Raw genomic sequence first — 23,887 nt, 5'->3', positions numbered from 1 at the left:
CTCCTATCCTTTCAGGTTGTGAGTTTCCCGAATCTTCCCCGTGAGTTTGCCGTCTATCACTTATGTCTAAGCACCTTAGTTCTCGAACTCGCCACCGTCTCCCTCCCCCTCCCCCAAGCTAAGGTGGTTTTTCCCATCTATTTTATCCTTGCATAATATTTGAGTGTTTCTTTAGAAAAATATTCCTCAACCTCCTCTGCTCCAAATGAACAGTTCCACGCCACCTCGAATTTCGTTATGTCTGCTTTCTTTCCAGTCTTAGCAGCATCCTCCGAGACTCATTCGAAAATACTTCCATTCTGACAGTAATGAAGTGACCAGATGTGTGTGTGTGCCCACGAGTATGTCTGCATGGATGTCGTATTTTTTGTTTTTCAATTGTCATTGTTCTTATGTTTAGTTGCATTAACGTTAACTGATATTGTGTAAACTATCACTTCACCAGCAGCTGGGGAAATTACTTGTATTCACGTCAAAATATGATGGAAATAGTGCAAAAGGTGATGCGGAGCCATTACAATCCGGATCATTGTGTAAGGTGAAATCCATTGTCCACTCAGACATGATATCCAATTCTATTAAATGCTGGCTTATGGGAAAACTGTAGGCAGAACTACATCATTATTCAAACAGTTGGTGCAGCCCTGAGAATCTTAATGACCCGGTTCTAATCGTCGTTTCTCGAGTTATTTTAACTGTTCTTGACTTACTAAATTTAAGTTAACATGAAAATTAATGCACACGTTAATGCTGACAACAATATCCCTGTTTTCAGCCAAGATCAGCAACATAAATTAAGAAAGTCAAAACAAAATATATTTATTTTACTTAATATTGACAATACGGTTTTCACAAAGTGCAAAGGAGAAGGTGTGGCGGCGTGCAGAGGGGGTATTCACTGTTTCCTGGTGTGTAATTGCGTTTGTGAGCAAGAGGTGCACTTCTGAAGTACAGTCAGGATGGTAATGTAGTTATTTCAGAAGACATTGTGCGCACAGAGATCTCCCATGAATCAGCAATGACATCAACAACTGATTTTGTGATGATGTTTGGAGCAAAATAAAATTGAACAATACAGGAAGGACATGTCCCTTTCAATTCTTTGCAATATTGAGAAGGAATGTAATATGTGGACATGGGGAGGCAGGAGGATCTCTAATTGAAACACACGGGAGAATGTGAAGCACAGATCCACCGTTTGAAATCCAGATGGTTGGAACTTCTTTCACTGGAGTGTAAGACTTCGAGAGGTGACCTTGTACAAGTTTGTAAAAGTCATGAGTGGTAATGAAAATGGCAAATGTCTTTTCCCTAGGGTGGGGGATTTCAAGAGTAGAGAAGTTTTTTTCAAGGTGAGAGGAGAAAAGATTTAAAATGATATCAGCGGCAACTTTTACACAGAGAATAGTTCATGTGAGGAATTATCTTCCAGAGGAAGAGTTCGATATGAATACAGTTATAACTTTTAAAAGACTTTTAGTTAAGTCCATGAATATTTGCTGTTTGGGAGGATGTTGGCCAATACAGGTGGGATTAGGTTCTTTTGGGATTATGGTTGCTCATGGACTGTTTGGACCGAAGGGTCTGTTTCGAAGTGATTTCTCTTCATGACTCCATGAACAGCTATCTATCTGTTTTTCCTTAATTTCATTGAGTGCTGTAGTGATCCTCTCGTGAAATGTTGATTTTTCCGTTGTGACTAAGACTCAGTGAATATTTGTTTTAATGAGAGAAGGGACCAGTTCTCCAAGTTGCACAGCTGAAAATTAATATTTTCTGTAGCATTGCTGCTAGGTGGATTTATTTATGCCGAGGCAGTGGTTATGTTTTGAAGTTGGCTTTCTGGCACGTGGTCAACAGTGAGACAAAATATCTTTGATCAACTGCAGAGACTCCAGATGCTTCCGGTAAATGTAACTGGAAACTCGAGAACCATTTCTGCAGTCGGTTTAATTGCTGCCAACGACTGTATCTGGCAGATTAAAGGCAGTATGAATCAACTAAAACAAAATCTATTCAACAAAAATGTATTTTCCCGTTTACCCAAAATGGACACACTCAACTTGGCATTTCTTCGTAAACAAGGATGGCCACTCAACGCAGCATTACCGTGTGACAATCAGAAAAGAGCAAATTGACTGCTTGACAGACATTCATATTAACTCCGGCTGAAGATCAGCCTAGTTAGTAAACCGTTTGTATTGAGGACTTTTAAAGCGCTTGAATATAGCGTTAATGCTCCCAAACTCCCACATTGCACTAACATATGTCATTTTCTCAGAGTAAGTTGATAAACTTGAATTGGCTTGAACTCCCATAACCTGTTGCACCATTCTCTGATTAATGCATCTCATTAAAACCGAGTGGGCCATTTATACTTAGGGAGCACCGGTGCAGTGTAATGCATAGGTTTAGCTGATTTCTACTCGTTGACAGTCCCGAGTCACAGTTACCAATGCGCGGAAAAATGTGCTGTTTATGACCGACATCCGTGGCAATTATTGATGTAATACTCTGTAACTTGCCAGACACTCCTGATGTACCCAAACAGTTACCTGCAATGGTTTCGATGTTGAGAATTATTTTCTAACTTCCCACCAGCCTGCTCCACTTTATTAGATTCTCTTTCAAAGGTTTACCTGAGTGTTAGGTATCACTGTCAATCCACTTTTTATTTCTCAGGCACACAGCCTTCCTTTACAATACATTTTCAAATATCTATCTAGTGGTCGGTGCATATTGAAAAAAGGTACAAGGAGAGAGATTCTGTAATATGGTGAGGTTCTTCTAATCTCCGTGTCCAAACAGTTGAGTGACATACACACACATTCTTAACATATTCATTTTAGACATGCTCGATATTAACTTGTCTAAATTGAATTTAGAAGCAGCAATTAGAAATCATATCATATTTTGCAATTTGAGAGAAACTTGGAGTGGTTGCAGAAATAAAGTCAGTAATTGTATTGTCTGACAATGGTATTAAACTTTGTTTTAGCTTTTTCTGCTTGTGGTTGTATGTAGAATCAAAGGGAGTTAATTTCCAATTGAATATTCTACACATAATCACTTTGAACACGCTCTGTATTCAGTTGCACAAAGTGAATTTAGAAACATCTGGTATGATTTACAAGTTATTTTGTAGTGTGGTGGAGACTTGGAGTGTACAGAAAAAAGTATTGCCAGTTAATTACTTGGCTGATAATATCTTCGAACTTTATTTTTAGTTTTATTTACTCGTGAATGCATGTTAAAATACAGAGAGCCAACTTCCAATTGAAATTGTTTTGTTGGTTTAAACAAAATATCTGAAAAATACTTCAAGCTGTTAAATTTCACCTTCCCAATTCAACAAACACTGCCTCGCAGGCTAATCAGCAAAACAATATCCCAAGGTGTGTATATTTCCATGTTTAAGAATAATCTCGTGTAAATATGAACCTATCTGTTCGGGCTGTGCAAGGTGATACGAGGGTCCTGTCTCAGCCTCCAGCAGGAAACCAACAGGCGGAACCTGTAAACCTGCCCCTTCTGATGATCATATAAATCCGGGTCAATGTGCTTTAGTTCAACACTCCTGGATCTGGTTTGTTAAGAAAGCTCTTGACAGAACCGTTTTCCACAAGTTATCAGAATGATCAAGTCAACAATTTTTCTCAGTTTGTTACTGACATTTTTATCATGTGAGTGTTTTTCTGTTCATGTCTCTCTTTGTTACTGTCTCAATGTTCGTCTGCCTCAGGAATGTAAAAGACTCAGGCTTCTTTGTATCAGCATTAATTCTCATGGGTTCTTTTTGTTTTCATTTTTAAAGGTGTCCAGTCGGAGATTGTTTTAACTCAACCAGAGTCAGAGAGTGGCCATCCCGGAGCCACCCTGAAACTGACCTGTAAAACCAGCGGCTTCGATCTTTCCAGTTACTGGATGCACTGGGTCCGACAGGTTCCCGGACAGGGGCTGGAGTGGCTGCTTAATTACAAAAGTTCATCCAGCAGTAACTATGCACCAGCGATTAAGAATCGATTTACTGCATCCAAAGACACTTCAAACAACATTTTCGCGTTGTACATGGAGAACCTGAAAATCGAAGACACCGCCATCTATTACTGTGCAAGATACCACAGCGAGAGGAACCAGGGATGGACCCATTCAAAAAACAGCTCAAGGGGACATTTTGCCAATTTCATCGTTCACTGACGGTCAGTACCCGTTTTAAATTCAGTTCAACCAACTGCGATCTGAAACACACCTCGGGCTGCCTTTTACAATCCGATCACAGAGGAAACAGACCATTGAAAGTAACAAACTGGGTGATATCATGGGACAATGTTTTTGGCATGTCGTATGTACTGCTGATACTTCCACCAATTAAAGGCTTGGACATAATGTTAGCTTTCATATATCTGACAGTTCGGGAAATGTCTACTAATCGTGGTCTGCAAACCATGCCATTAATTCTATAGACTATCAGCACTAAATGTCCATTTCACCTGAGAATTGAGACCCAGAGTGTATTACAGAAAATGTACGGGTCTAAATCACTGTGATACTACAGTGGGTCACAGTGATGTGCACAGTGACATCCTCATACAAAAACCACTGACTCGGGTTTGTCTCAAGCTGGCGATTTGTACCATTGAAGGACCGGGAGAATAATGTGAGACTTAATTTAAATCCCATCCAGGAGTGACTAGTTTGGACAAATGTATAAAATTGTTCTACTTTCCTCATGTTTATGGCTACATTAATGCACGCCAAACTTGCAAAAGTATTCCGAGCTTTTAAAATACAGTGAATAGGAAAAGCTGAAATATTCCATTAAATAATTTTTAGAGGAGCCTGAATCACTTCTTTCCAGGAATTAATGAAATTAAATATCTGCATTTTACAGCTTGCAGCCCGCCGTAGTATTTGACCCAATGTGTCTCACAGTGACATACTGGGGTGACACTGCAATTATGATCAATACAAAAACCCGTTCCAGACCCCATTGTTTGAAACGAGTCAATGTTTCCCTGTACAGACTACCTAAACTCGCATTTCAGTATTAGTTCTGTGGGGTATTGTGCAATTATCGCTGTTTAAATTGTAAATTTAATTCGCAAAATCGGTGATTATTATTGTAGCAATTTGTGATTTTGAGAATCAGCTCATGTGTTACTCAGTGAAATATAAAACATTATAATAATTTAGTAAGAATGATCAGTATCCACTGTACAATTATAATGTGATGAAGATTTATCGTGACTTCATTTTGACAATGGTTCTGAAAATTTAGAATAATGCAGGATTTTGTTTGTTTTTATGCAGAGTCAGTTATTGTGTGACCCAGTCCAGAGAATGTAACGCTGTGACTATCTTGGTTACTGGGGCCAAGGGACCATGGTGACGGTGACTTCAGGTAAGAACCTTGAACTTTCTTAGTGACTTTATGTTTTACTAACGTTCCATTCATGTGAATAATTCCTGAATTAAGTGAAACTTAGATCCTGTGCTGAGCTTGATTTGGTTCCGTTTGAGTATTGTTAAAACTGATTATAGACTTACATTAAGTCTCAGAAAATGACTGAAGTCGTTGTGGCGGATTCAGATGTTCAGTGTATATCTTTTTAAACATCAGATGGGCATTCTGTGTGGCTGACTTCCATGAAACACCTAAACTCTCTCAATCAGTCAGGTACAAGCAAAGTTTAGTGACACCCACTATCTGTGAGTTTTATGATCGACAACAAACGCTACGAACTTAAAGATATTGGAAATATCACGAAACAGGATGAAAATATGTTAATTTATTGAATATATTCCCCGGGTTCATCATGCTCTTACCATGATTGCATTTTGTCATTTGAGTTGTTAATTTTGTTGATGACAAGCACGTTGGATATTGCCATGGAATCTTCTTGCGGCACTACATTTCATTCTTTTGATTGGATGCTGATTGTGTTTTATTTGATTCTGTTGAAAAGTTGATTGGGTTCTGGCTTTGCTTTATTTGATTGTGTTGAATTGAGTTGATTCATCTTGTGGAATTGAACTGAGTTTTCATGCTTTCAGTAATCGGTGTTTTATTTCGGCAAAGGGGATTGTCTCTCTGGATGACTCCCAGTTACGAATATCTGTGAAGTTCTTTGTACTGAATCGTTTCGGCGTTTGTTAAACGCGGGGCCACATTTTTTCTGATTGACGGAAAGCACTATATCCGTTTGTAACTGTCTGAAGACCAACTTAACGCAGAAACACGGAAGTGTGAGAAATGAAAAAAAAACGACGACTTTTTAGAGCTTTTTTTATATACACAATCTCAGTTCTCATTTCAAACTAGTTAAAGTTTATTTGAAGTAGCCTCATTCAAAATAAAATTTGGGACTAAAATTTTAAGCTACCGAATTCATCAGATTTCATAATTGAGACTAACTTATAATAACAATCAAGTCTAATGTTTGTCCATTGAACTCATTTTATTTTGACCTTAAGGCGATTAATCAATAGATGCCTTAAGCTGCTCTACTGTGCACTGCACAAGATTGACGTGATCAGAAATACTATATGGGTTGATAATAAATTGAGTTGTTGCCGAAAGTGTTAAAGCTTTAAGCGTTGTTCAATAAGTTATCTCAGAACCATGGCAGCTGTTCTGACTTTTTATTTCTATTTGATTTAATTATTCGCTTGTGTGATGGTGAGCAGTTTTGCTGGTTTCCAATTTGGGGTATTTGTTGTGAGGTTACATTATGTTCTTGGTTCTTTTGAAAATGTTTGCAAAGAGACGGTTTTGCTGCAAACACCTCATTGATCCTCAGTGTTGTGATTTGGTAATCGTTGTTCAGTTGGTGAGCGAATGTGCTTCGTTAAAATTAAGCTAATATATTGTTGAAGCTGTCTTTGATTTCTACATTGCTTCGGAAATGTTTACAGGGTTGTTGATAGTGAACTGCTCCAGTTTCCTCATTCAATGTAATCAGCATTGGAGTTGAACTTTCATTAAATCTTATATTTTAGTGAAAGGCAAATCGCAAAGGATTTGGAAATGAAGGGAAACCAGACACGTTAGGGTGCGAGTTTTATTTGAAAGTAACAATTGAGGACTGGTCTAATCCAAACCTTAAATTCGAAACTCAGAACTTAATTTACTACTGAAATCACAAAGTTTGTCTTGAAACAGTTTACAAGTCACAAGAAATATAAATATAATTTTAAAATTATAATGTTCTAATTTTTCTTGTCATTGAGCAAAAATGCCATTACTGAGATATCATTAATCAAGAATTACTTTTCAATTCCGCTCTACCCGACACACAAGTTTCCTGGCTGGAAGAGATCATTGGAAAAGACGATTAAGAAATTCTGCTCCAAATATTTCGATGCTGATCAAATTGGTTTCACTGAATTGATCAGCTTTTCAGTTTAACTTGAAATGATTAATTCTTGTACATCTATTTAAATTTGATTTACAGGATTAAAAAATGTAACATTAACTGAGTGATTAAATCCATGCCATGCTTTAGATGTTCCCAATCCGTGTGTTTTAAGTAAATAGATACATTTTACAACACATAAAAACTGAAGAGTCATTCATTAGGAAACAGCTGCTATAGTCGATTGTGTCACCATGTCTAGATTTCGAATCAATTAAAATAATCCATCATCAACTCACCATGGGAATAAATGATGCAAAATCGGAGATTTTAAAGATTCCCTTCGGCCCAACAAGTCCAAACCCACGCTGAGCAACCACCCAGACACGTTCCCTGACGTTTACTCCAAACACTCTGGGCAATTCAGCTTATCCATATCGGCTAACCTGCACATCTTTGGAATGTGGAAGGAAACGGAAGCATCCACAGGAATGCCACCCAGACACGGGGATAATGCGTAAATTCCATGCAGACAGATACCCGAGGTGGGAGTTGTACCCGGATCCCCTGGCACTGAGAGGCAACAGTGCGAACCACTGAGCCACGGTGCCACCCCCTTAGTTTTCCTGTCCATGCATTCCAAAAGTTGCAGAAGTAACAAATTTAGAGAAGACAGAAACTGGAGGGTAGTAGAGCACATTGTTTATTTAGACACTGAGAATAGAGGAATATTCATTTCAATTAATATACTGGCGCGATGTTTGGAATGTAGCAATCTGAATGAGATTGTTCACATTAGTTAAGTGTTGATGATCATTTATTTCGACATTAGTTAAAGCGGGGAATGCAGACAGAAACTGTTTTCTTATTTCTTTTCTTATTTACAATCACGATTAAGTTGATTAAATCAGTAGGTAATCTAACTTCATTGTGAAAACGTTCTGAGAAGCATTGATGCTTTCTCTCTGGCTCGCCCCTATTATGAAAGTTAAATTGCAGTGAATACATTTGATGTGACGAATTGATATATCTGCTCAGATCAGGACTGTTGTACAGTGTGTTCCCGTGTTATCTCAACCGAGTTGTCCCCTGTTCCTGACCAGTTGTAAATCGACCTGTTCGGACACCTGAGTCTCAGACAGTTCAATTTTATGTGGCGCTTCAAAACCACTTTTGTCTGCCAGAAATTAGGCACCACAGAATTGTTACAATCAGAATAAACACTTCAGTAACAAAAGTCAAACTGTAGGTCCCTGAAGTCAATTGTTCGCAATGAAGGATATATCATTCAGTGAGACAGAGGGAAATATGCTGCATATTTTCTTTGTGCCTCTCTTGTCAATGACACATTTAGTGGCACAATGTGGAATCAAATTATTAAGAACTCATTGTCTGCATGTAATGTTACTGGCAAAGGTGATGTTACACTTGCAAAGATTCTAATCAATTTCAACCTAAGCAGACCATCTGGTGCAGCAACATACAAAGGGTTAAGAGGAAGGGCGTTCTCAGTTGAAAGCCAGTTAAATTTAAATTTATGGCAACGCAAATCCTAGTTTTATTCCTCTACAGTTCCCATAGAGCTTGAACAATTCGGAATTGCTATCAAAGCATTCTTGGATAATTGTTGAAATGCTACTTTCAACGTGTAAGCATTTTGTAACAATCCCTGGTTGCTGAAATCCTTGGTTAATTATTAACAAATTTGTGCACTCTCAAACCGGTGGTCTGTGTTGTCGGAGATTGTGTTCAGATCTGTTATAACGTAGTGGTAGTGTCTCTGACTCTGAGACAGGTGGTTTGTGTACATTTACAACCTGTTAGAGAGGAATGTAATACCATGTCTCATCTGGTTAATTCGGGGGAAAAACCATTGAGTTCTTTGAGTACTGTTGGAATGCCACTCACAGAGGCCTGTGAAATCGATTTAATCGCTGTCCAGACTTGGGCCTCAGGTGTTAGACAGAAGGTTGGCAGTTTGGAGCCTTTTTCAAATCAATATTTGTCACAGGCTTTTGGGAATTGTGAGCTGGGTTAATACTGTAACTCCTCAAAGAAATCTGGAATTTTGACTGGCTGTTCTATCAATACCATTTATAACAAACCCACAATTAATTATTCCCAAAGCATATTTGATGACATTAAGTCGGAGCAGTTTTCGTTTGTATCAAACCATTACTGTGAGTGAATTTGACTGTTCCGTCTGGTGGGATTTTGGTTGAATCCAACACTTTGGTGGGAGCTTTTCAACTAGTTTTCAACTGATATCTCAGATCATCCAGTACATCTTCTTATAATGCTTTTCCAACAGAAGTCAGGTAAACTTAATCACCGTCTAACTCAATAGGTATGAGTTCTCTTTCAAGAAAATATGAAAACAATTTGTTGCAGAAGGATCACTGCACTTGAAATGATAAGCTTCCTTTTTCTGCACAAAAACTGCCAGACCTGCCGCTTTTCTTCAGAGAATTCTGTTTTTAATTCGGATTTATCGCATTCAAAGTTTGTTGTTTCTTTTTAAAAAGAATTCCTTTATATGAAACAAGTTGTTCAGAGAGAAAATATATTTTACCAAATTATGAATTTTCAGAAATATTTAGTACCTAGTCATCGTTGAAAGTGAGTGATCTGGTGTCGAGCCATAAATTCAGAAGAAGCTGTATGATGAAGTAACAACCTGTTCCAGAGGGCAATGGCTGCTGTATAGAATTATAGAATCTCTACAGTGTGGAAACAGGTCATTTGCCCCAACAAGTCCATATCTACCCTTTGAAGAGAAACACACCCAGACCCATTCCCTTGCCCTGTAGACCATACGTTTAACGCTAATGAACACATCTCAATTACATATACCTGAACACCACGTGCAATTTAGCATGACCAATTCAACTGACCTTTGCATCTTTGGAGTGTACTTAGGCGGGAGTTATTCTGACCACTCAAATAGAGAATGTCGATGCTCCTGTTCCAAATAATCAACAGGAATATTTAAAGAATATTTTCAACAATTAATTCGTTGAAATAGTTTAGTAAATAGTGTTCAGCACCTTTGCTAGCTGAATTAATGACACAAAGATAGGAAGGTATAATCAGGAGTAAAACACTCAGCCCCTTGAGCTATTCCACCACTTACTTAAAACATGGTACATTTGCGAGCTAACCTTTGACTAAAACTCTTTAACACATCTGATTAACAAGCAATAACTATCCCAGATTTAATGATTCAACTGCACATAACGGAGGGAGACAACATTTCTGAAAGGCATTTGTGTATGTATGTAATGTGACACAATAAGGCTGTAATTAATTGCTCTCGAAAATAAGTTTTAAATTTCGACAATTTCCAACTCAATCATCCCAATCGTCAGGTCCCTTTAATTTAACATTATATTTCTTTATTCCAGGGAAGTATAATGCATGATTGCCGTGCTAAAAATGAGGAAAGCTTCTTGCACATTAAATGATTAAGAAGTGGTTCACTGGAAGTACAACCAAACGACACACAACAAAACTATTGAGCACGTCATCTTTGTGTGGAGACACAAGCGCCAGAATATTCTTCATTTTTTCCAGTAGTTATTTGCATCTGTACATAGGCGTGGAAATGTTAGGCATTTTACATCTCCTTGAGAGATCAGTCGACTTTGGCCTCCTTGACTGTCTGACATTTGTCTGGTATTAACATTTTCACAGCTCTGTCAGGAAGTGAGTTCCATGGCTGTGATCCAGAAAGGGTAAAGGGCCAATGAAAGAATTGCAAGTCAAAATGTAGTAATGTTTGGAGGAATAGTCAACAGTCTTACCCACACACGATAAGATTGAACCCTTTTTTGTACTGTTCAACGAAAGAATGAACCTTTGGATTGCTCTGTCACAGAAAGGGTTTGAGGTCAAAACATCAAATGATTTCAAGAAGGTGATAGTTTTTTCAAGCGTTGAAGGAAACAGTAGACATTTGGGGAAAAAAGTTGAACAGTGTACAACATTGGTTGAAAATTGTGAAAAAATTGAATGGGGCATGGTTGATAAGTTTTCACATAACAGCAAAATTGGTTCTATAATTGACAATAAAAGTTATCTAAAAGAACAACGAGATCATGATCAGCTGGGCCAATGGGCAGAAGAAGGGCAGATAGAGATCAGTTTCAACTGAATATGACTCATTGCATTTTGGGAACAGAAATCAGGAAACAACCTAAAGTGAATGGTAGTGCACTGGGTCGTGATGTCGAACAGAAGCACCTGGGGATTCAGATACATAGATTCGTACAGAGTTAATGATATGGCAATGGGTAGCTTTGTCGAACGTAGGGACCTGAGGGATCAGATACATATATTGTTGAAAGTGGTGTCTCAAGGAGCTGGCGTGTTGAAGAATGTGTTTGTAAAATGTTTTCTCATTGCACAGAGCATTGAGTATAAAGGTTGTGAGTTTGTGTTGCAACGATACCTGACATTGGAATGAACTGCCAGAGGAAGTGGCAAATGCAGATCTAGTTACAAAATTTCCAAGACATTTGGACAGGTACAGGAAGTGAATAGATCTGGATTGATATGGGCCAAATGCAGACTAATGGAATTTGTTTAATTTGGGAACCATGGTTGTCATGGACGAGCTGGGCCGAACGGCCTGTTTCTGTGTTGTATGACTCTCTGAATCTCTGACATTATGGTGGAGTAGGCTGAAATTCGGAACCTGGTGATCTAGTGAGGAGGGAGGTTGGTGATGTGGTAGATTTTGAGCTGATAGGCCGTGAGGTGTTGGGTGGCTGCTGAGTAAGCTTGCATGCACCTCGTCTGGCAGGGTGGCATCAAAGAAAATCATAATGGTCACAAGGAAATAACTTGGTCGCATTGTGCTTGGTAGGTCCTTTGAGCAGCAATGCAGGGTGTCTCCCTCGTGCCAAGATGGTTAATTGAGAGGCCAGCAGGCTGCAGGGCTGGTTAGTTGAGAGCTGAGGAGGGTGCAGGGCTGGTTATTTGGAGATAGACAGGGTGCCAGGCCAACTTGTTGAGAGTTCAACAGGGTGCAGGGCTGGTCAGTTGTGAGGTGGGGAGGGAGTCACATTGGTTAGTTGAGTGGCAAACAGGGTGTCAGACTGGTTAGTTCAGACATTTGCAAGACGTCAGACTGGTTAGTCGAGAGGTTGGCAGAGTGTCAGACTGGTTAATCGAGAGGTGGGCAGTGTGTCGGACTGGTTAGTTGAGAGGTGGGCAGGGTGTCGGACTGGTTAGTTGAGAGGTTGGCAGAGTGTCAGACTGGTTAGTCGAGATGTGGGCAGTGTGTCGGACTGGTTAGTTGCGAGGTGGGCAGGGTGTCGGACAGGTTAGTTGAGAGGTGGGCTGGCTGCTGGGCTGGTTAGTTGAGAGGTGGGCAGGCTGCCAGGCTGGTTAGTTGAGAGCTGGGCAGGCTGCCGGGCTGGTTAGTTGAGAGGTGGGCAGGCTGCCAGGCTGGTTAGTTGAGAGGTGGGCAGGCTGCCGGGCTGGTTATTTGAGAGGTTCCCAGAGTGTCAGACTGGTTAATCGAGATGTGGGCAGTGTGTCGGACTGGTTAGTTGTGAGGTGGGCAGGGTGTCGGACTGGTTAGTTGAGAGTTAGGCAGGCTGACAGGCTGGTTAGTTGAGAGGTGGGCAGGGTGTCAGGAAGTTTAGTTGATCGCCTGAGCAGAGTGCTGGGCTGTTTCGGTGACAGAAGGTCACTGTACTGATGTGACACGTGGATATGATGTCAAAATGTAAAACTCGGAGAGTGGCGAAGGGCAGATGGGAACAGAGCTGGGATGCAATGTGCACAGGTTGACTTGGGTAAGATGAGAGATCAGTGAAGGTCTGAGTTCATATCTGGGTAGGGATATCCTGTCAGGGGTTGTGAAAAGTCGGGTGTCAGGACTAGATTCACCAAGGACCAGGTGCAGTGAAGCAGGAGTGGAATTGCGTGAAAGGAATCGAGATTACATTCTTGTCTGGAATATGGATTGCCTTGAATGTGTGTTATCTCTTGTGATGAGGGTCATGTGTTCCCAGGGTGAATGAGCGTGTAACAGTGTTGGGGCTGTCAATGTGAGTTGAAATTGAGGTTGAGAAGTGAGTCAGAGCGGTGGGTAGTCTGAGAGGTTAGAGTTTTACCATGAACTGCTTGTAAGTTTGTTGGTTATTGAAGTAAAAGAGTCCTTGTTCGTTTCTCGAATCATATTCACATAAATACTCAGTTCAGCTCGCTGTCACATTCCAAAGTCTCTGAACCTTAATGGTCCTCTATATTTCAGAGGTCTCCAGAATTCAGATAATTGCCAAGTCGTTTATTGAGCTTCCAGATAATTAGCATGATATCAGCTGTGACAGGCATTCTCTCAGTCCCAGTGCCCTGCAAGTGCCTTCTTTCCAGAGAGTAGATTCTGACTGAGATTGGTAAGCGAGGAAGGGATACTGGACTCGAAACGTTCACTCTGGTTTCGCTACACAGATGCTGCCAGTTGTTGGCTTTCTCCTGCAACTTCGGTTTTTATTTCCAATTCCAACTTCAACGTTTTCTTGGTTTGCATTTTGTGAAACGACTCTGCTCGTCACCTGCAATCCAATGAAAGTGTTCGTTGGTGAGATTTTCTAACAGTTACTTTTCGTGGGATCAGGGTGTTCTTATTTCTAAGTTTTATATAGTAATGGTCAAGGTCGAGGGCATGTTTCTGAAGAGGGAATCAATAGATCAAGATCAACGACTGATTGGAAACAAAAATAAACTCAAGGTTTGCTGAAGACTTCAGCAGGAACACACTAGCAGACATTTACAGCTGAGGAAACATTTGGGTAACCAATAAGGTCGAATTAACAGAAAGTAAGTTGCTCAATTGTTCATTCTATCCTAGAGACTGCATCTCCCCCCACACTTTATGGACTGGTCTCCTCCTGTCAGCAACACAATGCCGACGGTTCTGTGATCTTTGGTTGTTTGGCCATGGACTATTCCCCTGACGTTACCAAGGTGACCTGGAAGAAAGGTGGGAACCCAATCACGACTGGATTGAAGACTTATCCATCCGTGAGAAACAAGAAGGGAGCTTACACCCTGAGCAGCCAGTTAACCCTGCCTGAGTCAGAAGCGGATTGCAGCAAAATCTCCTGTGAGGTTCAACACAGCGGGTCAAAGCAGAGCACTGGAATGCCATGTATGTCTTGTGGGAACTGAAGCGAACAGCACATCTGTGGTTAACATGATTTGGGCATTAGTTATAATACATTTGACATAGCCATAGAGATATACAGCACAGGGAAAGGTCATTCGGCCCATCCAGTCCAAGCCAATCAATAACAGCCCCCTAACTATTCCAGTTCAATATGTCCACAATTGATCCATTGCTTTGTGTGACTTGGCATTTCTTATATCCATCTAAATATTTCTCACATATTATGCGGGGCTCAGCCTCGACATGACTTACTGGCACTGAGCTACAGAATCACACCCTGTGTGTGATTTTGTTTTCCCCGATATCCTCCTGTCCTTACCCTAACCCTATGCCCTTGAGACATTGCTCCATCCATGAAGGGGAAAGGTTTTGTTCTGTGTACTCTGTGTATGTCTACCATAATTCCAGACTTCACAATCATCTCCTCTCTCAATCTTTTCGGCTCCAAGGAAAACCCCAGTTTGGTGAATCACATTCCATAATTAAAAACTTCCAGTCCAGGAAACATCCTGGACTATCTCAACAATGCTGCCTTCTGTCTAATCACATTCCTTCCGTTACATGCAGTTCTATACTACACATGATGCTTCATGTCTGGCTTAACCAGTATTTTATTAATTTCCAATATCATCTCCCAACACCTGATGTAAATGTATTGGCTCATAAAAGCAAATACTCTTCACACATTCTTAGCCTTTTTATCCCTCTGCCACATTACTATAAGGGATCGATGGGCATGCAATCCTTTTCAGGCTTCCACCATTGAAAACATATGACCTCTTAGTTTCTTCTGACCAAGTGCATCACCTTACACTTCTCCAGAATGGTTTTAATTTGCCATTTTTTCAGCACAAGTGGCCAACCCTTCTGTATCTTGCTGCAATCTAAAGGTATCATGGTCACTCCCTGCCAACTCGGCAACTTTTGCTTCAGCTGTGAACCTACTAGCCAAATCGACTGCAGTATATTCTAAATCACTTTTTCATAATAGAGACATCAATAAATCAACACTGAATCCTGCAGAACGCCACTAGACATATACTTCCAGCCACACAAACATCCTACGGCCATTATCCTCTGCACTCCGCCACTCAGCTACCTCAGGATTCAATTCGTCAAATTGACTTGTCATCAACTGGCTCTGATCTTTACTATCATCAGTACATCGACTTATTTCGTTGAAAACTACGATCAAATTGCTCAGACATGACTTCTCGTCAATAAAATCGTGCTGAGAATTGTTGATTAATCTTCCAGATGAAGGTTAATTTCCCTCTCCATAGTTACAATGTCTTCCCGACTACTGAGTCGAGCTTGAGCCGAGCCTGTGGTTTCATTGTTTTTCCCTTCATCCGTCCAGCATAACAATACCACACTGGCAGTTTTGCCATATCCCCTGTGGCCAGGAATTAAAAATTATTGCCAACGACCCACTACTTCATCCTTTGCCTGGCATACATTTTATCTGCCCTGGAAATATAACTATTTTTCATCCAGCAAGACAGCACATCACATCATCTTTCCTAATTCCTGAAAAAAACATCACAACACTTCCCCATGTTTTCTATACCCACATATTCCCTCACACTGGTGAACATCAACAATTTTTACCGCCCTTCTACATCTTTCCCTGTCTCGCTTGAAGGCATTATATTTGGAATATTGAACTGCCACTCCTGCCCCTCTCTCAACATGTCTCCATGATATCAAGTGCACACTTCCTCCTTCATGCCGTTAACTCATCTGCCTTGTTTATCATGCTCCTTTCATTGAAATGATTACCATTCAACCTTACTATCTCACCCTCTGATCTAACTGACCTTCTTGACTTCCTTGCTGTGACCTCTAATTTTTATCATTACATTGTCATTATCACATCGTCCTGCTAATTGTACTGTGTTGATTTCATCTTCTATAGCACTCTGCATAATTATGATACTTGTAATGTTAAGGTTAGTATCTATTATCCATAATAGAATTAGTTATAATAGAACTGAATGTATTTGTTATCAAATTTGTCAGATAATTTATGCATTGTTTTTCATAAAGGCCCATTTCTCGAGCCAACTCTTCTTCTCACCGTGAGTCCCAGTGAAGAAATCGCAAGCAGCAAGTTTGCAACCATCGTGTGTTCAATCATTGATTTCCATCCGAAGGAAATCTCCGTGACATGGTTGAAAAATGGCCAATCCGTGGATTCTGGTGTCTTCACGTCTCCTGTGTGTGAGGCGGATGGGAACTTCTCGGTGATGAGTCGGCTGACAGTCCCTTATAGTGAATGGTTCAACAGCGCAGTGTATACCTGCCAGGTCACTCATGGAGAGAACACTCAAAGTCAAAACATCACCACACCCCAGGGTAAGACATACATACGAGAGAACTAGAAATCATTTTGAACTCCGATGCCAATCAGATACACACATTTATCAAATTTAGTGAACAGCACTAAGATGTAGAGCATCCCATTCACAAACTTGTCATGTATTTCAGTTTGAGTGTTACATTAGCATTGCTCATAATTTAACATTATGTCAAATCAGAAAAGCATGTTTCCCTCCATATTGAAGACATATAGACAGTGAGCTGGATTAATAGTCTTTTTTTAAAGTAGTTTGTTGGCTGACCACACTTGGAGAGGCAGAGTGCCGAATCCATGCCTGGTGACTTGCTTAAGGATAAAGGAGTTAGGGGTGGGGGAGGGGTGCGTGTCTTGTGGGGGCCGGGGAGCAGGGTCAGAGAGTTATTTCTTTGAAACTTAGAACATGCTGCTGGCCGAGATTGGGTGAACGTGGAGTAAATGTTTTGGCCAGTAGGCCAGAGTAGGACATGAGGGCATATCCTCAGAGTCAAAGGGTGCACCATTTGGAACTGAGATGGGGAAAAACTTCTACAGCCAGTGGGGATGAATGTGTGGAATTCATTGCTGCAGAGGGTTATGGAGGCCAAGTCAGTGACTGTACTTAAGGTAGCGATAGATCGGTTAGTACATGGAGAAGGCTGGAGAATGGGGTAGAAAAAAATACCAGCCATGATCGAATGGCAGGGCAGACTCGATTGGCCGAACTGCCTCATTCTGCACCTTTATCTTACGATCTTGTGGTCTCAAAATGACATGGTAAAACATGCAGCGACCCTTCTTTCAAAATAAATCAAAATGTGTTCAATGCTTCATTTCCAGCTCAGGAATGGTCTGTTGTCCTTGGGCATTGTACGTCATAGATTTTAACTGATACTGAGCTCTTCGACTTCATTCATGGGGCCAGGCCGCGGACCAAGTTGGTATCATATTTGATTAATCTGGATAAACATGACTTAATTGAGCCTCTTTAAGTTACTCTCTGCAATTAGTGGATGTGGCAGGAGAATACATTCTAGTGGTAAGGCTACAGTATGGATGAACGATCTATGAAATTGAGTTAGGCTGATTGAGCCCAGGTTGAGGATGGAAATGTTCATGCAGTGAGCAGTAGAAATCTGAATAATACTCGCGCAAATTTCCATCAAGTTGGTAGAATAATTGAAGACACTCGTATTTGTTCAGTCTTTGTTCTACTAAGAAATTCACTGTTTTGTTTTTAGATCTACTCCAAGTTTGACAGGAATAATAATATCTCATAGTATGTTTTAGAGAATGATCTCACACTAATAATGTCAATTATTTTCAATAACGTTAAACATGTTGAATAGAATTTCTGTGACTGATCACTGCCCCCTGTAACACCTTATATCCTCTGCAAATGCATGAGAACAAAGACAATAATTATGATTGATTATAGTTTGCTCAAACTTGGGGATGTAATTTGGCATTCAGAATGCCCAGCAGCATTTGCAAGTAAATTTCATCAACATAGAAATGAAGTCGTTATATTCAGATTACTCTTGTTACAAGTATCAATGGATGGTCGTAATTGAGAGAAGAACTCTAGAAGAAAGGTAATTCCATGTGTTACGCCGTGGTATCTTTGATATTACTTTGTCACAGGTTTCACTTGTGACAAATCCAGTGTTCTATATGAATTATTACACGGTGCATGTTATAGATAATAACAAATGATTTCACAAAACAAAATATATAATCAACAGGAACCATCATTTCAGCAATATTTGGAAGCTGACATGTCAAAGGTGGTTTCTTCACTTCATGTGGGAGTAGTCTGAAGGCTCGGTGTTTTGATTCTAAAGAGCCATTTTTCATTGATTTGATTTCTGTTTCATAGGAGTTAATGAGTGCCACGATTACACAGTTAAAATCCTTCCACCACCAGTAGAACAGGTCTTACTGGAGGCGACAGTGACATTAACCTGTGTTGTGTCCAATCTTCCTTCTGGAGTCAATGTCACCTGGATACAAGAAAAGAAGACTCTGAAATCAGAGATTTCTCACCAGCCTGGAGAAGATCCCGACAGCGTGATCAGCAAATTGAGCATTTCTACCGAATCCTGGCTGAGTCACGTCAGTGTTGAATGTGTGGTGAACCATCCATACCTCCCGACTCCTCTGAGAGACTCCATCCGCAAGGGAAATGGTGAGTGGTGAGAGGAAAGAACAAAGTATTCCACGTGTAATCTAGATCCAGTTACATACATGGCATGCTTAGATTGGCTCCAAATAACTTGGCAGCATGAAAGATGTGTCTGATGGCAGGATAGCTAAATATCTGATTGAGAACAAAATGGACTAAAGATTGATCTTTTATGATTATAAGTCAAATAAAGTGGGAATAAACCTGATTTGTGTTTTTAACATCAGCAATGACAAATGTACAGGATGTGTTAGTTGTGGGTTAGAAACATGGAGTCGACTTTCGAATTAAACTCGTTACTCTTAATGCATAGAATGGATATCATTCTGCTGGTTTAGAAAATGAGAGCGTATAAAGCCCAAATTAAAAAAAAAACTGGCATATTTTAATATGTAGTGAAATGCAAAATTGATTCTGTATTTTTATAATTGATTTATATTTGTTTCAAATATTCTGCAGGAGAAAAGCTACTGGAGCCATCAGTGTCTATCCTCCTGCCACCAACAGAAGATGTTTCTGCTCAGAGGTTTCTCTCCCTCACCTGTTTAGTGAGAGGTTTCTCCCCCCGAGAGATCTTCATCAAGTGGACAAACAATGACAAGCCGGTGAATCCCAGTAACTACAAGAACACCGAGGTGATGTCGGAGAGCGAGAATACCTCCTTCTTCATGTACAGCCTGTTATCCATTACAGCAGAGGAGTGGGCCAGCGGTGCTTCTTACTCCTGTGTGGTGGGACATGAAGCGATTCCATTGAAGATCATCAACAGAACAGTCGATAAATCCAGCGGTAAACCGAGTTTTGTGAACATTTCACTTGCACTGATGGACACGGTTAATTCATGTCAATAAAAAAACTCAAAGTTGCTTTTAATAATTCAACAAAAGTAATAAAGCTTTTTCCTCAAATTGTGATTTAAATATACACCCGTTTAATTAATTGTGTTTCCCACTTTTACTTATATTCCACCTGTAAAGTTAAGTTGGATTATTAACAGGTCTAAAACTCGTGTCTTGTGCAGTTAATGTTTCCTGCTCAGGTCAACTTAGGATCAGAGGCAGAGTAAAGCTCACTCAATACCAGATTCTGCAAAGAACCTTATCCATCTTACATTCCATTAAAACGAAATCTTAAAATGCCCAATTTCTCTCAAGTAAAGACCACGGATTTTGAACTTTGTTTTCCTGATTCCCCGATTGCACATTCTCACAAAATTCATGTCGGCTTTAAACTGCCAAAATGCAACAATTGGGAACGCAATCTTAAGAGACATTTGGAATTAGTTTTGATTGGAAAATGCCAATCGCAAACAGTGCAGAGTAAGTTGAATATGACACTTGTTTCTGTGGAACGAGGGATCTTGTACCCGTGCAGTGGTTGACAGAATGCATCTTTATTTCCACACCAAAGAGACCCGAAATGAAGGTTATTGTTGTTGAGCCCAGGTAGGGGGAGAGGGGAATTATTAATGGTCTGTACTCTTACTCACTCTGCAGAGTTTTCAAGATAGAAGTCCTCTGTAATGTAACCCAGTTTCTGACAGTAACTGTCAGCTTCTTCTATCCTGTTCGAAGATTCCATGTTTCCATGCAAAATAATACCTTTGTGTCTGCCCAATTCGATTGACCCTATTAATCGTTTGTTAACATTGACTCCCCTTAATCCAAAACTGGTATTTACATCATCCCAGTTTGTAGCGCATAGTTTTGTCTCCGGTTTCTGGAGCACATGGGATAAATTCTGGTATTCGAACATCTGACATCATTTTGCTTCAAGTACAGAACATTTGTAGATATTTTGTAATCAGCATGTTCAGAAATGCAATTCTGCATATCTGGAGTAGTGGGGATTTGATCTCAGGTCTCTTGTCTCAGAGACAGAAATTCTTTCGCTGTAACAAAAGAGTTGCTCACATCGAGGGCCGAATGGCCTGTTCTGCGCTGTATTGTTCTATGTTCGAAAGCATCTATCTCTCCACGACGATCAGAAATGTTCCTGACAACATCAGGGTCAGATATAAATGTTGACAATCCATAAAAACTGGAACAATAATACAAATTACAGTCTAGTTTCAGAGCTGAAACAGTTACAGAGAAATGCTCACAAATACACATGTTAAAACACATACACAGGCTCTCACCTAAAGACACATGCTTATGCACACACATAAACGTGCATACAGATGAACTGTCACACACTCTGATATACACAGAGCCAAACATGCAAATAGTACTTGAACACTCATCTAAGCTCCCACAAAAACGCACGTACACAGAAAGAATAGCACGTGCACAAGTGAACAAGGATATCCACACATAATTACGAAAAGCATCGATGCAAATTAATACACAAATGGACATGACTGCATTTCTATTCATGCAGCATAATGCTCACCGACATACATTCATACGCACAAAGCTACAACATCTGAAAAATGTCCTCCCACATGTAAACTCACACAGGCACATATGAGCACAGGGTTAGACATTAATATTATTATTTTGTAATTTTCATAATGACAAACACATGATTGCAGAGGCAGCTTAATTTATTTTTAAACCACTTTGATCAGCACATATATATGTTCACACACACACATAAATTGAGAGTCTCACGTGCAGAGGCGCAAGTAATGGGGTGTTTATTAAACAAGGAGAATGGCACAAGCGTCAGCAAATATCCACACATAATAACACAAACAAACACATCCGGCAATGGTTTAGGATAGATTGCCACACAAACAGAGATCATCACGCAAAGATAAACATCCACCAAACATGACGTTGCATGCTCACATTTATTGAGCACAAACATGAAAATAACCGAATGTAGGTCGGACCTGAAATAGACAGATTCTGCTGTCAATTGGTAGGACGGCACTGACGAAAACTAGACAAGGACATTAAAAAATAGACATAGGTGTCAACGAAGTGCCATGTTAGCATGATGATGCTTACGCATTGTGAAGGGAATAAGATTTACATACAACAAGCACGTGATCACATCAGCAGTAAAGAATATGAGCATGTTTATTCATGTACACACTCCAAAATGGGCAGGTGTAATCGAAGAGACATGCATTACCACATCCACAAACACACGGAAAATTATACTCATCAAGTATAAAATAAATTAGGAGAGACATGGACAAAAACTTATTCCTAAATATGCAGGTCCTACAAACAAAAATATGAAGCAATGTTTTTACTGTGGATGAAATTTATATTCATGACTTGCCAAACAATTGGTCACCAATATATCATGAAGATGAGAACCATATTTAAACTTCATCCAGTGACGGACTAAATATTGAACTAAACTGCGGTCACAGCCCATATTTAAAATATAATGATAAAATTAAAATATTTGTTCTCTGTAAGTATTCCTCAAATGATAATATTCTTCAATAATAGATTAAAAGGCAAAGTAATTCGAAGTTTTCCAGCACGGACAATAAGGAATAATGTGCAGTTAGTTTTAGTAATTTCTTCCTGAGAGTCCGTAATGCATTAATACATGCAGATAGAGAGTCAAACCTGAGAAACACCTGAATTCCTAAAGAAGTTGTAACAGTCTCTAATTAGAATACTAAGGTGCAGATAGATCAGTCAGGTTCAATAAACAATCTGAATACGTTCTCTCGGTTTTATATTCATAGATTCAATAGATCGCACTTGGATTGAAGACTATGAGGATGATAATGGCAACATCTGGACAACTGCTTCCACATTCATCACCCTGTTCTTCCTGAGTATTTTCTACAGTGCTGCCGTCACTCTGGTGAAGGTGAGAGTAATCAAATATTTCACACAGCAAGGAGCCAAAGATGTCTTGTGAAATAACAAAGTGTGCCACTGAATGCAACTGAGAACCTGAATACATCGGATCATAAACATCTGCATCATGACTTTATCTGTCTTTTCCAGGTTAAGTGAATGAGTTGTGGACACCGTAGATTTTCCTCATCTGCTTATCAAGTCTTCTGAATTCCCAATCTACAATCTGTCCTGTTGCTGACTCGAAGAGTGAGATCACTTAAGTTTGTCAGTGTGTAACTAAGAAAAATATTGATGGCCTTTCGTTTTCACTTTGATATCATTGAGATTATTATAGTTGGAATAATTTATAGCTTACCAAGTCAATTTGTTTTTTTTACTTGTTCCTTATTCAGAATGGCTGCCTCCCTTTTTTGTTGAGTCCTTGTATTCTCTTTCTGGCGATTGTTACAGATGTACATAAAATTCACGGCTCATACTGCATGCAATCTCGTCTCAATGTAGCATCCAGTCAATATATTCACTTCTATTATCTTTAACAAAAGCTTTTCGATAAAAATGCTTCTGAAGTGGTTAATAAATCTTGAATGAAATGCACTAACTTTGAGTTTGCTTGATTCTTTTTTCAAGGCCAATAAGTAAAAATATATTTTCCCAAGTTTACACGTCCCACTCCCTTCCCAAAAACACTTTTCACTTGATCTGTCCAGTTATGTTTCATTCAGTCATAAGGTTAATGCTGCACCACCAAGTGGACCACTAATATAAATGCATCTTTCACACTGTCTGTCTTCTAGAATTCTCCAGAGGCAGAATGATTAGACACCATTTCCTCTTAAGCACAATTCGTCACGCCCACGGGTCACGTCATAATAAAAATCAGGAACATTGCTCCACAGAAACGTATAAGAGGCAGGCAATGGAATTAGAAGGTTGAATCTGTTTAACAATTAAAAGTACTCCCAATGTCAGGACAGCCTGGGTTAGCAATGCTGAATTAAGAGAGGAATTTTCTGAGGGGTGGTCCAGGAAAGCAAAATAAATGGAAGTCCG

At 39.7% G+C, this 23,887-nt stretch overlaps 1 gene segment (V, D, J or C); it reads left to right on the top strand.

The window, feature by feature from the left end:
• Positions 1 to 3,597: 3,597 nt before the first annotated feature.
• On the top strand, positions 3,598 to 23,160 carry LOC140471347 (Ig heavy chain C region, membrane-bound form-like). The segment is given in 9 exon segments: positions 3,598 to 3,683; positions 3,815 to 4,180; positions 5,366 to 5,401; positions 14,218 to 14,517; positions 16,585 to 16,893; positions 18,753 to 19,061; positions 19,518 to 19,847; positions 22,717 to 22,844; positions 22,985 to 23,160. Coding segments are annotated over 9 exon segments (1,836 nt in total).
• The last annotated feature ends 727 nt before the right edge of the window (positions 23,161 to 23,887 follow it).

Source organism: Chiloscyllium punctatum, chromosome X, assembly GCF_047496795.1.
Source record: "Chiloscyllium punctatum isolate Juve2018m chromosome X, sChiPun1.3, whole genome shotgun sequence".
NCBI classification, from domain to species: domain Eukaryota; kingdom Metazoa; phylum Chordata; class Chondrichthyes; order Orectolobiformes; family Hemiscylliidae; genus Chiloscyllium; species Chiloscyllium punctatum.
The sequence above is the reverse complement of the archived record's forward strand: the minus strand, read 5'-3'. Positions and strand labels throughout refer to the sequence as shown.